The 13,721-nt window shown below is 38.0% G+C and overlaps 1 protein-coding gene across 1 annotated transcript; it reads right to left on the bottom strand.

The window, feature by feature from the left end:
* Positions 1 to 1,254: 1,254 nt before the first annotated feature.
* Positions 1,255 to 9,302, bottom strand: LOC148918460 (uncharacterized). The gene is given in 10 exon segments (XM_089048104.1): positions 1,255 to 1,506; positions 1,509 to 1,675; positions 1,786 to 2,636; positions 2,638 to 3,015; positions 3,017 to 3,367; positions 3,550 to 3,644; positions 6,495 to 6,811; positions 7,744 to 8,103; positions 8,234 to 8,305; positions 8,951 to 9,302. Coding segments are annotated over 10 exon segments (2,994 nt in total). The 5' UTR covers positions 9,102 to 9,302.
* Positions 9,303 to 13,721: the final 4,419 nt, after the last annotated feature.

Genomic DNA, 13,721 nt, shown 5'->3' with positions numbered 1-13,721 from the left:
ACTCTCATATGGAACGAATAGTTGGGCAATCTCGTAGGGCATGAACTGCTATTTCGCAGCCAGTAGAGCTACAAAAACAAGTTACATCCATGGCGATCTTACGATGAAAAAGGACAACTTTTTCGGATGCCATTCCAGAAACACCAAAGAAAGTGCTGTACTTTCGCGGCACTTTATTTTCCAAAGATGCTTCCAAAATTTTTGTGATGATGCAGTGTGGAGAGTAAAATTCTGATATTCTAAGGCAACCCAGTATCCACTCTTCACAGTGTATCAAACTTAGTTATTAATCAAACGAAGTTATTGCTCTGGCAGTCTGCAATTCTGCATCAAATAAATTCGAATGGATTTGGAAGGAGGGAAAGCAAACTTGATCCATTGATCACCACCACCTACATACATGACTTGAGTCCACATGGTCAAATTTTCCTCCCCTCACCACGTGATCTTTGGCTCAGTTCAGGTAGGTGTTTTCTTCTTTGTGTGAATAAAATACATTAATAAATTTGAATCAATTTGGAGGTTTAGTTTAACATATGCACATAAGGCATCACCTAATCCACAAAATTCCAAACCAAACCATCCATGGAATGACAGCGCATATTGGAACTATGAAAAAAAAAAAAAAACAACCAACATTTGGGAATATTCTAAACATAATTAAAGCTAACAAACCCTCTCCAACCAATGTTTTCTTTCTTTATTCATAATTCTATGAAAATCTTTGGTGACTCCTCTTTTTTTAATATAAAATGAAAAAACTGTTTTTTTTTCTTTTTCCGAGAACCAAATACATAGTTAAGGTGGGTGGATTGGTTTGTCTACGCAAATTCACTTAAGTATTTTGCTTTGTTGGGCTTAGGCCCGTCATATATATATATATATATACATATCACGTGTGTATAATTTTAGCTTTTAGGCTAATAGCTCCCAAAAGGGCCCAAACTCAACTCGTTTGTTTACACATAGCAAAAATAGGGTGGGAGGCCTGGCTCTCGTAACCATCTTTTTTTGCCTCTTGGCATCGCGAAAACAGCGGTGGAGCTCCCAAGAGGTCGTGGTTACAGCCACAACACAACAAAACAAACCCTCCTATCAAAATGATACCATAACAACTACCAAGACTAGTATATTTTATAATAAGTCTACACACTCCACCATAAAACGACATGCCTTCCTCTACATTGGCTAAATAAATGACTAAAATTGAATCAAATCAAAGGGCAGGAAATCCATGTCATAGGATAGGACCCATTAATTGAAGTGTTGTTGAACAACAGGACGGTTTAACATCACACCTCTTCCTACAGCAGCGTCCTTCAAAAACTTTGTCTTGATTTTGTTGAGTGTGGCTACAGCTTCTTTCATACTTATCCTCTCTTCTGGTGATTCTGCAGAGCAGGTAAAAGCTAATCTCATAATAGCTAATATGCAATCCCTCTTCCTCACATGATCATCGTCTTCCCGCTCTGTCCCAATCCCAAGCAAATTGGCATCCACAACTTCGCTATCTTTGCATCTGGTAATACTAGTGAGTTTGCAATCCATTGCTTTATATTCATTTCCCCATCAAACATCTCATCTGTTGGCTTCCTTCTTGTGAATGTTTCCATCATTAGAATTCCAAAACTGTACAAATCCCCTTTTGTTGAAACCATTCCTTCCAATCCATACTCTGCATTATGAATTATACTTACATATTCATGTGTATGATGAAATGAAAATTATACATAATTAAGGACATCATGTATAGAATTGAAAGATATTAAATTAGCTAGTTATCACCTGGAGCGATATACCCAACTGTGGCTAGGGTCACGGTTTGGGTTATAGAATCTCCTCCACCAAAGAGTTTTGCAATTCCAAAATCAGCAACATGCGCAACCATATCATCATCTAGTAGTATATTGCTCGGCTTCAAATCACAGTGGACAATCGGTCCTGAATAACCATGATGAAGGTATTCCACTACCGCTGCAACATCTGCCATTATATTCATCCTCTCTAGGATATTCAGAGAAGAGTTTTGAGAATACAACCACTTTTCGAGGCTCCCATTAGGCATGTAGTTCAGTACCAAAGCTTTGAAGTCAATTTCACTGCAACAACTGATGATTTTGATAAGGTTTCGATGATGAATGTTGCTTAGCATTTCACATTCCTTATCAAAACTCTTGAAAGCCCCTTCTAGCTGTAAACTGAAAACCTTTATTGCAACATCAATTCCATCTAAAAGTGTCCCTTTATATACTGAGCCAAAACCCCCATTTCCAAGTAAGTTATTTTCGTTAAATCCATATGTCCCCCTTAGAAGTTCAAGGTGTGAAACTCTTCTCCAATGAAGTTGAGAAAACAAGGTAGCTTCTATTGAAACTTCCACATTCCTTTTCCTCAGTAGTAGAAAGATAGATGCAGAGGCGACTAGGAGAACTACTGATATGATCCCTGCGATGATATATTTAGCTTTCTTCCAATTTGGTTCAAGTGTACTATTTTTGCATGGTGGAACATGAAATCGAGTTGCACCACAAAGTGCAATGTTTGAGACAAATGATTGAGCGGAGAAGTTTTGGAAGGTTCCACCTGCTGGAATTTCGCCTTGGAGCCTGTTGAAGGACAAATCCAGGTAGTTGAGAAGTAAGAGCTTCTAAAGACCTCGGGATCACACTAGAGAAATTGAATCTGGATAAATCCAAGAATTCCAGGCTGAGCAAGTGCTGAAATGAACTTGGAATAGGGCCATCCAAATTATTATTTGCCAAGGATAGAAATTTCAAATCCAAAAGACCCCCAATGGTGCTTGGTATAACACCAGATAAATGGTTATTTGATAAATCTGCACTTATCACAACTTTCAACTCTGCAATATCTTGTGAGAGAGGTCCAATTAGAGAATTGGATGATAAGTTTACATGCAAGATATAGGCCAGTCTCCAGAGAGTAGATGGTATTGTGGAACTCAATGAATTGGACTCCTGTGATAGATTTCTGAGAGATCGGCTAGATTGCCCAAGCAGAAGGTATATAACCAGAGAGCTGATTTCCACCCAGATATAAGTAAGCTAGGCAATCTAGTTGACAAATTTCATATGGGATGTATCCTTGCAACTTGTTACCATCCAAATACAAACCTTGGAGATTCCAAAGTCTTCCTACTGAAGTTGGAATTGATCCACTCAATTCATTGTATCCCAGGGATAAGGTTACCAAGCTGCTAATGTTGCCAATACCAATGGGAATGTTACCCCTCATGCTGCAATTGTTGGAACGAAGTGGGTGATAAGAAACTGGAAAAAGTGGATAGTATCCGAGTAACAAATGAGAAGGTGAAGATGATAAAAGAGAAGTTGAAAACCGCAAAGACCGACTGAATAGTTATGCAGATAACAGGTCCAAGGATCTTGAGTTTGCAGTTGGGGATTGAGTGTTCCTGAAGTTATCTCCTTGGAAGGGTGTGATGAAATTTGGGAAACGTAGGAAGTTAAGCCCTCGTTACATTGGACCCTATGAGATCACAGAGCGAATTGGACCTGTTGCTTATAGACTAGCCTTACCCCCAGAACTATCTCGAGTTCATGATGTGTTCCATGTATCCATGCTCCGGAAATACATGTCAGATCCTTCCCATGTATTAGAATATCAACCTGTGGAGTTAGAAGAAGATTTGTCGTATGAGGAACAACCAGTACAGATCTTGGATAGGAAAGAACAAAGGTTGCGTTCTAGATCCATCCCGGTAGTGAAAGTCTTGTGGAGAAGCCAAACTGTTGAAGAAGCTACTTGAAACCGAAGAAGCGGATCTGCGGCCAAGTACCCTTATCTCTTCCATTGACAGTACGTGAATTTCGGGGACGAAATTTTTAAGGAGGGTAGAATGTAACACCCCGACTCCGATTATTTTCCTATTTTAATTTAATTAAGAGAAAATATTAATTTACTCTTGGGTTAAGGGTAATTTTGGTCAATTTCTTATCCGGGAAGATTTTGGGACCACGAGTGGTTTGGTTGCGTAGGTGGTACTGAGACGAAACCGTAGACAGTGAGTAGGCTTGAATCGGAGATTTAACGAAGTTTTGGCGAACAAAATACGTTCGGTGGTGGAATCGTAATTATTTCGAAAAGTTTGGAGTAAAAATCAGATTTTACGATTTTTACCTCACTCTCTTTCTCTCTCTCCCGCGTCTTCTCCTCCCTCTGCGATTTCCCCTCCTCACATTCACAACGAAACCACCACACCGCCACCACTTCCACCACCCGTCCGAAGCGAGACCGGTGCCATTCCGCCACCTCTCCCTCTCTCTTCCCCGGCTAGCACTGGGAACCTTCGGGATTCGCGGAAGCAGAAACATTGCTTGAATCATTGGAACTTCCAGCCGCTCGATCTTTCTCCTCCAGCTACCATTTCCGACGGGTAAGGTGAGGTTTCTCATCCATTTTCTGTGTTCTAGTTGGCTGTTGCATAGGAATTGATCGATTTGTAGTTTAAATTCACGAATTTGGAAGTTAGGTTTTGGTCGGTTTTCAATGTGAAATTCCGGCCACTTGCCGTCCGAATTGGACGTTGCCGTAGTTGAAAAAGATGCTCCATTTGTCGAGTAGTATCTAGGATTGGAAGGGTGGTTCGTAATTTGGAGATTTTCCGTCGCCGGAAATTTCTCTACACACCCACGCGCTGCCGGCGCTTGTGGCGGATCGTGGGCAAGGCTGGTGAAGTTGCTCTTTATCTTGGTGAGATCCTTAGGTTGTCATGAGTGCGTAGGATTTTGCGGATCTCAATTTGGATATCATTTGACTATCGAACGGATTTCGCATATTGTGCGTTATCCGGGTTCGATAAGTTCTAACCGTTGGATCGTTTCTAAATTGAAGTATGTCGATCTAGGTACTCTTAGAAATCTATAGGAATTCGCGGATCGTGAATCGGAGCCCCGGATGTTCCGATTCAATAATTTGAAGTTTGGGAATCGCGATTACCGTACGATTGAAGCGATTCCCAAACCATGTAACGGACCTTAGGATATTCCTTGGACGTACGTGCACCGGGAACTTGGGGATTTAAGTATTTCCTTTTGTGAATTTCCGTTTTGAAGTACGTTATATTAATCAAGGGTTCGTATCTCGAAATAGGTACTTCGGTCGACCATTCGCAGCAAGCAGGACCCTCTCGGGGCCGGGCAGCTTGGGATTATTTGTGAGTGGACTTTGTTTTAAGCATATGCATGGTTTTATTGATGAAAGATTTGTGCATATATTTTAAATGGTGATTTTGATTTAATAATTATTTGGTTGATGGATTTGAATATTCTTATGCGTATTGGCAATATATTTTGAGTATGGATATATATTTGAGTATGATGAATATGTTGATATGGATTTTGGGATTGACTATCTATTGTCTATATATATAGTATGAGAGGTTGTTGTGGTGAGATTGTGGAAAGGTTTTAGTTTGAGGGATGGTTGTGAGATGTATGAGTAAGTTAGGTGAGTACCATTCCCTAGTTACTAGGCTTCCCACACACGTCGTTGGCAGTGCCGGTGGGGTGGGAAGGCCATGAGATTGCGGGTCTCACACATGTCGTTGGTAGTGCCGGTGTGTGAGACACTTTCCATACGTGTCGTTGGCAGTGCCGGCGTATGGGAAGAGTATGTATATTGCTTAAGTATCATCACACACGCGTTGGTAGTGCCGGTGGGGTGATGATACCGTCTGCGCGTAGGACTTGTTATGAGATTTGTGAGCTACACGTGTCGTTGGCAGTGCCGGCGTGTGAGCTATGGAGTTCCGTCCCCTGGTTGGACTACTCATCCACGGACGCCTTGGTTAGTGTTCGAAAATCCTGCGTGCTTAACAATCCCGGTTGGATTGTTTCCCCGGTACATTAGTATGGAGAGAAGTATATATTATATTATAGTCCTAGTTATATATATATTTATATATGAGTGTTTACGGGTTGATGAGAGTTGCATATCATTGGGAAATGAGTTGTGGATTTGAGATGTGGAGATGTATTGGACTTTGGAATATTGTGTTTTGAGTTTTGGTTTCTGAATTGTGAAATTGCATGCTAGAGCATTATTTTTACATGGTGGGGTTATTACGTTGATTTAAATTGCAAACTTTATTTTTGTCCACTCACATATTTCTGTTTTGCGCCCCAGAGAGTTGCTTTTGGAAGCGTTGAGTTGCGAGCTCCAAACTTTCATCGCTTGTTAGGTCTGTAAATTCTTTCTACTTCACTGTTTGTTGTAAACAAATTCTGTAGATGCTCTGTTATCGTCCATGTTAGGTTGTTACTTAAGGCCGGAGGCCATTTTATGTTGGATTGTTGTATGTTAAAAGCATGCTGGCAGTTGGAATATATCTATTATGTAAAGTATGCAGAGTTGAATATTGTTGGGTTTGAGCATTTTACAGGGGAGACTCTGCCAAAATTTTGGTAGGATGTCTTGGATTTTTAGTAGTGGGCCCGGCATCAGTGTGATGTCGGCACCAAGACGGGTCCGCCGATTTCAGGAAAATTTTGGGCGGGTCCTGTCATCAAATCTATCTCGATGAGCGTAGAAGCATTGGAGAGGTTGAGGATTACTCCGCTGAGTTCATTTTCTGCTATATAAAGGTGTTGTAAGTTTGGAAGCCAAGGGCCTATGTTTGCTGGGAGGCTACCCGATAGCTGATTAAAAGAAAGCGTTAGTTTTCTCATTGTGGAGATATTGAAGATTGAGGACGGGATGGGGCCATTGAGAATGTTAACTCTGAATGACAAAAACTCTAAATTTGGAAGATCACCGATCTCGTCTGGTATAGTGCCTACCACAATTTCACAAACATTGTAGCATTAGCATTAGTTGAAAAGAATATTGACTTAGATAGAAACGGCAATTCAATCTTCTTCTTCTTTTTCTTTTTTTTCTATCGTGGAGATATTGAAGATTGAGGATGGGATGAGGACATTCAGATTATTAATCTAATCTAACGCAATCTACTTGTTCATGACCTTTAGTATAAAATGTCACACTCATAATATTATTTAATACAACAATATTAGTCAATGCGATAAACTATAATTGTTTGAATTACATATATAGAATTAAATTGCAATTATTTTCTTTTATTCTGATTTTTTACATTTGGCAGTGGCTCCATGAAAATTAAGAAATGCATGGTAGAATTATACCATTTCAATTTTAAACATACAAGTTAGATATCTGGCTATTTATTTCTCCATTATTCAATTATTTGCCAAGAGTTTTGTTTTGTTTTGTTGTGTTTTTTACAATAATATATTCTAATCTAATCTAATGCTATCTACTCGTTCATGACCTTTAGTATAAAATGTCACACTCATAATATTAATTAATATAATAATATTTACACGGAAATCTCTAAAAAGTTTTGTGTTTGAAACAAATTAAGAAATCGGGCCATAATTTGGGGATGAAAATATATGGTTTACAAAATGTCATATTCCCTTGAGCAAAACACGTTTTTGTTTGCTTGTCTTTATACCTCTTCTTCTTTTTTTATTCTTACTTTGGTTAACCTTAGATTTGAACATATTGACTTAGATAGAACGTTTATTAGGCAAGTCAACATGTTATATTCATGATTAACTATTCAATTCTAATAAATTTTCCAGCGATTTTGACAACAACAAAAAAATTGTTCTATTCATGATTAACTATCTCCCTCATTTACTAAAATATGAAATAGTTAAATAATGATAATGAAATATCACTTACCCGTCAAAGTATTGTGGTAAAGGGATAAAAGCTTCATCATTGTTAAGTTCCCAATATTTTTTGGTATGCTTCCACTAAAATTGTTTTCCTCCAAATTAAGTCTAAGAAGCTCTCTGCATTGCCATAATTTGGTTGGAAGTGGACCATCAAACTGGTTACGACCCAAATACAAGATTTGAAGAGTAGGAAGATGTTGGCATATATTGTCTGGAAGACCACCACTCAAGTTGTTTTCATATAGAGTCAACGTAGTCAAAGAAGACATATTGAAAACAGCCACAGGAATAGGGCCTTTTAGGGCATTGTACTGTACAAACAACTCTTCCACATGATCTAAAAAGCCAATCTCTTTTGGAATTTCTGAAAAATCATTACGATATATGCACATTTATATGTTAAATTCATGTTTTATGCACATATAATGCATTGCAACAAAAGCGGAGTCATATATAACTGTGTCACATCAAGGCAATGCAACAAATATATATACCATTGAAATTGTTGAAGTCAAGGTATATCCCCTTCAACATTGTTAAGTTCCCTATTTCTTTGGGTATCGCACCTGCTAAGTATGCCAAACAAAGACTCAGAATACATGTAAATAGATGAAATTAGAAAAAAAACACCACACTACATAATTTACAGAAAAGCTGTCAAAGTGGCTATTTTGGAGGGGAAAAAAAAACTCTCAACTAGTTACTAGTCACTTTCTAATTGGTTTATTAACATGTTACAATTTTTTCACTTGAAGGTACAATTAAGGAATTTTTCTATAGTATTAGATTTGAAGGGTGTTTTTTATATTTATAAAATATTATGTTATAATGGGCCTCCATGTGAAAAAGGTCATAAATATTCCCTATTATTTACAATCTATCATCTATGTATTTATACCCCGACACCCAACTAGTTTTATCATTGTAGCCTACAACATGTATTCACTAATTTCACAATGTAAGTTGTAAAAACTTTCTAAGTGTATTAAAAAAACCAACATTATAGACTCAACTGTTCTTAAAATTAAAAACGAAATACACAATCTATTCAAGTGAGAGTTTTTGAGTATTGGATGACCTGCAAGTAAGAAAAAAGTAACATAATTTTCTAAAGAAAAAAAACATATTAGGCTTATAGATTAATAACAAGATGTTGAAACATAATGATAGATCAACAATAGAGTCTAGATACCTTGTTGACACATACGTACCTGATAGTTCGTTATAGCTTAGATTTATGTCTTGCAATGCAGACAAGTTGAAGATAATCGTTCTCGGTATAGAACCTGAAAATTGATTGCCACGCAAATTGATACTTTGAAGTTTGGGGAAGGACCCAAACCACGATGGAATATATCCCATAAAATTGTTGAATTTGAAGCTAATAAACTTGAGGCGGCGCAAATAAGACAATTCATGGGGCAGGGTGCCATGAAAACTGTTGTTTCTTATGTCCAGCTCAACAAGAAATGAGAGGTTGCCTAAGTATGGTGGAATGGTGCCTGTGAGATCCGTGTACGAGAGATTCAATGATGCTACTCTGACGAGAACCACAAACAATGCCAGCCCAATTGCAAACAGAGGTGGTCGTTGACCAATTAACCAAGATGATGTGGCGGATCCAGGATTCAAAAGTCAGGTAGGCGAAACTTACCTTAAAAACTTGACGGTACGAGTGAATTTTATTGATAAAAATAAAAAGATACACCTAGTCAGGGAGGACGTAATGAGCCTTACCTCAAATATGCATATCTATACATAAATAAAAGCTTAACAAAAAAAAACAAGAAGTAAATGCAATGCAACACAAAAACTGAACTATTTTAATCTAAAATTGTACCCTACGAGGCTTAGAAATCTTAAATTCTTCAATTATCTCTTCATTATCGATACTATTAGCAAACTCTCTTTCAATGTGGAGAATCATGCAATCAGCAAGGAATTCATCAGCTATGGTGCTTCGAAGTCTATTCTTAATAATTCTCATACATGAAAAAGCTCGTTCCGTTGTTGCTGTAGAAACAGGAAGAGTCAACACCAACTGAATCAATCTGTAAAGCAAATGGTAGTTTTCTGCCAAAGTTGTTTCCACCAATTGTTGACATAACTGAGGAAGAGTGGTGAGGTCCTTAAAGTAGGGAAGGCAATGCATACATTTATTTTAGGAATAACCCAATAGAAGAAGATAATTAAAGAGAAGAGATTAAGAAGAATACTTGTTTCCTTGTATATGAGAAGAGAAGAGAAGAGGTTGTCCAGTGTCCACGATTGCACAGCACAGCCAAGACTTGCGTTGAGAAGAAGCTCTCCGACTCTGTCTGGAATTGCACTGCACAACCACTATTTGGCTGCTTAAGTTATATTCTTTCTTTTATTAAAGTTTGACTGGGCCATTCATAACATGGGCTGGCTGGTTATAATTTTTTTCTTCAGTTTTTTAAAGTTTGAGTGGGTTTGTGCTGTGGGTTTTATATGGATTGGGTAGGCAAGAGTGTATACCAACACATGGAATGGATATCAATTACTGAGCTTATATATAGGTTTTTTTTTAGTGAAATATTTTTGGGTAGGCGGTAGCCTACCCTGCCCTGGCTTAAGATCCGCCCCTGGATGTGAGGGTCACTAGTGACATGGGCTTTCAGAGCAAGAAGAGCAGACTAGTCCGTGGTGATGTTGGTCTGTGCTGCACCTACTGTGCCTATAGAACTGTACTGCAGCTGCAGCACCAGCAAGAAGGTGATTGACAAGAGGAAACAACTTCTCTCCATGACCATGAGCACCGAAAACAGAGAAGTTCCTTCCAACTTCAAATTGTTTTTTGTTTGTTTTTTCCTTTCCGATTTAGAACTTGAAATCATTGAATAATTTGTTGCAGTGCCAATCTATGAAGGCAGAACAAGGTGCCAAAGAGTGGGGCACATGATTGCACCATGGGAGGAAGAAATTCCTAGTAGCCAAATGCAACTGGTCCATTCATTGCAACGACTTAGACTTGTATTAAAGGAAGAATGGACAATCGGGCATCTGTTTTCACAAAAAGACCAGAGAAGTTAATTCCTTCCAACTTCATAGTGTGTTAAATGATGAAAAACTCAATTGCCCGTCCCATTTTCGTTTCACTTTTCAGTATTTTCAATGAAATGATAGCCCATTATAATAATTGTCATTTCTTATTTGTTTTTTTTGTTGTTGAAGGAACGAGATATATTAAAAAACATAACAAGTTAAAACATATCTTCAACCAAAATGTGATCAAATCGGTTAAAGCAAAAGCAAGGTTTGCAATCCTGTTTGCCACACCATTAGAGCATCTCCAACAACCTCTTTAACAACTTTGAAATTCTAAAATAGGTTAGCCACATCAGAAAAACTCTCTCAAATAGTTTCTTCAACCTTAGTCATCAAAGCTGCAACCTCTTTCTCTTTCTTCAGGACTGATAAGTTGATTTTGGATCTTCAAACATTTAATTTTACTTCGAAAAAAAAAACACTTACATTGAAAATGTTTAAAACGTGCATTTTTTTTTCTTTTCATATAATAAATACATAGACATTTTTCACATGTTTTCATATTCTTCATTTTTTTTTTCTATGATATTGCATTAATTGTATTGAAGAGTTTGTTAAAGCAAAAATTATTCAAGTAACAAATAAGGCTTTTCAAATTACCATATAGGTCAACAAACTTCAGTTTAAAAAATTTTATTTGCTACTACTCTTGAAGATCCTCTTAGCCTCACAAAATGAAAAGAGGAATCAACTAGTTGCTGAAACAGCCCATTAAAATAATTCACATTTTCTTATTTGCTAAGGTCTGAAAAGATTACCTAATACCACTCACTCACTCACTCACAATTAAGAGTCACATAGTCAAATGTAGTCAAATGTATGCTTATATCAGAATTGCACTTCCCTTCCCACTCACGCTTAATTTAGTGTGGTGGAGACATTAAGGATACTGGTACACATTAATTGTGCCCATAATCACATCCGTCATTATGGTTTGTGAGTATGGGTTGGTGGGTTAGTGAAGCTTTTTTGTTGTCAATGAATGTGGATTGGTGGTTGACCAGTTGACCAAGCAGATCAGGGCTAAAGCGAAACTTAGTGCATGCGTGCGTGCATCCCCCATATTCAAATAGTTGGGTTAGAAAACACATATGGGCTTTTTAGTTGGCCTACAGAAATAGTTGGATATGGCCTAGATAATAACACAGCTAATCCGGTTCGGTTTGGATAAGCCTTTTCAAGTTACAAATTCAAATCGGAACTGATTCAAACCAGTCAAGTTTGGCTTTTGAACTTATGTTGACTTTTTTGGTCAACTCAATTTTTTCCCTCTTTTTCAACTCGGTTTGACTCGATTTGTCGGTTCTGCGATTCCGACTAAAGACATTTCAGGCTGATTTAGGTGTAAATATAACTCTATTACTCTTAGGGCTCGTTTAGGAGACATTTTAGGCGGGTTTAGGTGTAAATATAATTCCATTACTCTTTGGGCTAGTTTAGGAATGATTCTTGATGTCAAAATCACTTCTGGGAAAAAGCTCTTCCCATGTGCTTATCTAAAAAATCACTTATGGGCTCATTTAGTAAATTTTAATATAAAACTATTGTAACTGTGAATAATGATTCAAATAGACATGATGTTAAAAGTGTTATGCGCTAAGTATGTGATGGTAGTGGTGGTTGTGAAAGAGATGGAAGTGAAGGTGGTGGTGGTGGTGGTGATGAAGGTGGAGATGGTGGTGGTGAGAATGGTGGTTGTGGAGGTTGAGGTTGAGGAGGAGGTGGTGGTGGCATGGTGGTGGTGGTGGCAAAAGGCAGTGGAGATGGTGGTTGTAGTAGTGGTGGTGGTAGGGGTGGCGGTTGTGGAAGTGGAGCTGGTGGTGGTGGTAGTGGTGGAGGTTGAGGATGAAGTGACGGTGGTGGTTGTGGTGGCAGAAGAGGATGAGGACGTCGTGGTGGTAGTGGTGGTGGTGGTGAGGTGGTGAAGGTGGTGGTGGAGGTGATAGAGTTGGATGTGGAGGTGGAGGTGGTGTCATTTGCAAAATTTAATGATGGTATTTTGGGAAGTTAAAAAATTCATTTAATGTTCATATTTGCTTCGTTTGAAAGCAACTTTAAAAAGTAAGTCAGAATATGCTTTTAAAAATTGTTGTCAAAAGGTGACTGCTTTTAAAATAATCAAGATATTTTATTTTTACCACACACCTTAAATTGTTTAACTTTAAGGTGAAGCAGGTTTTAGCCAAAAAAAGCAATCCTAAAGGGGGCCTTAAAGTAATTATTTGGAGAAGTGATTCTCTATGAAAGTGATTATGGACATTTGTAGAATCACTTTCAAACGAACCCTTATTGTGGAAATATTGAAGATTGAGGATGGGAAGAGGCCATTTAGATTGTTTCTGGACAAATCCAAGAGATTCAGACTTAGCAAGTCGTGAAATGTGTTGGAATACGACCATCCAAATTATTATTTGTCAAGGATAGTTGAACCAAATCTTGAAGCTCCCCAGTGGTGGGTGGTATAATACCAGATAAATGGTTATTTGTGAATCTACCTCTATTGCAACTTTCAAATTTCCAATACCTTCTGAGAGAGGTCTGATTACATAATTGGATGATAAGTTTACATACAAGATATAGGCAGGTATCCAAAGAGTAGATGGTATTGTAGAACTCAAAGAATTGGACTCTAGTGATAGACTTCTTAGAGATGTGACTTAGATTACCCAAGCAGGAAGGTATAGAAACAGAGAGCTGATTACTAGACAAATTTAAGTGCGCAAGATTATCTAGTTGACAAAGTTGATAAGGGGTGTATCCTTGCAAGTTGCAACATGTTATCATTCAAGTACAAACCTTGGAGATTCCTTAATCGTCCCAGTGAAGTTGGAATTGATCCACTCAATTGATTGCCTCCCAGGGCTAAGATCACCAAGCTGCTAACGTTGCCAGTACAAATGGGAATGTTACCCC

Source organism: Prunus mume, linkage group LG3 (assembly GCF_029339155.1).
Source record: "Prunus mume cultivar Tortuosa linkage group LG3, ASM2933915v1, whole genome shotgun sequence".
Lineage (NCBI taxonomy): Eukaryota > Viridiplantae > Streptophyta > Magnoliopsida > Rosales > Rosaceae > Prunus > Prunus mume.
Note: the sequence above shows the minus strand (reverse complement) of the source record. Positions and strands in the feature narration are given on the sequence as shown.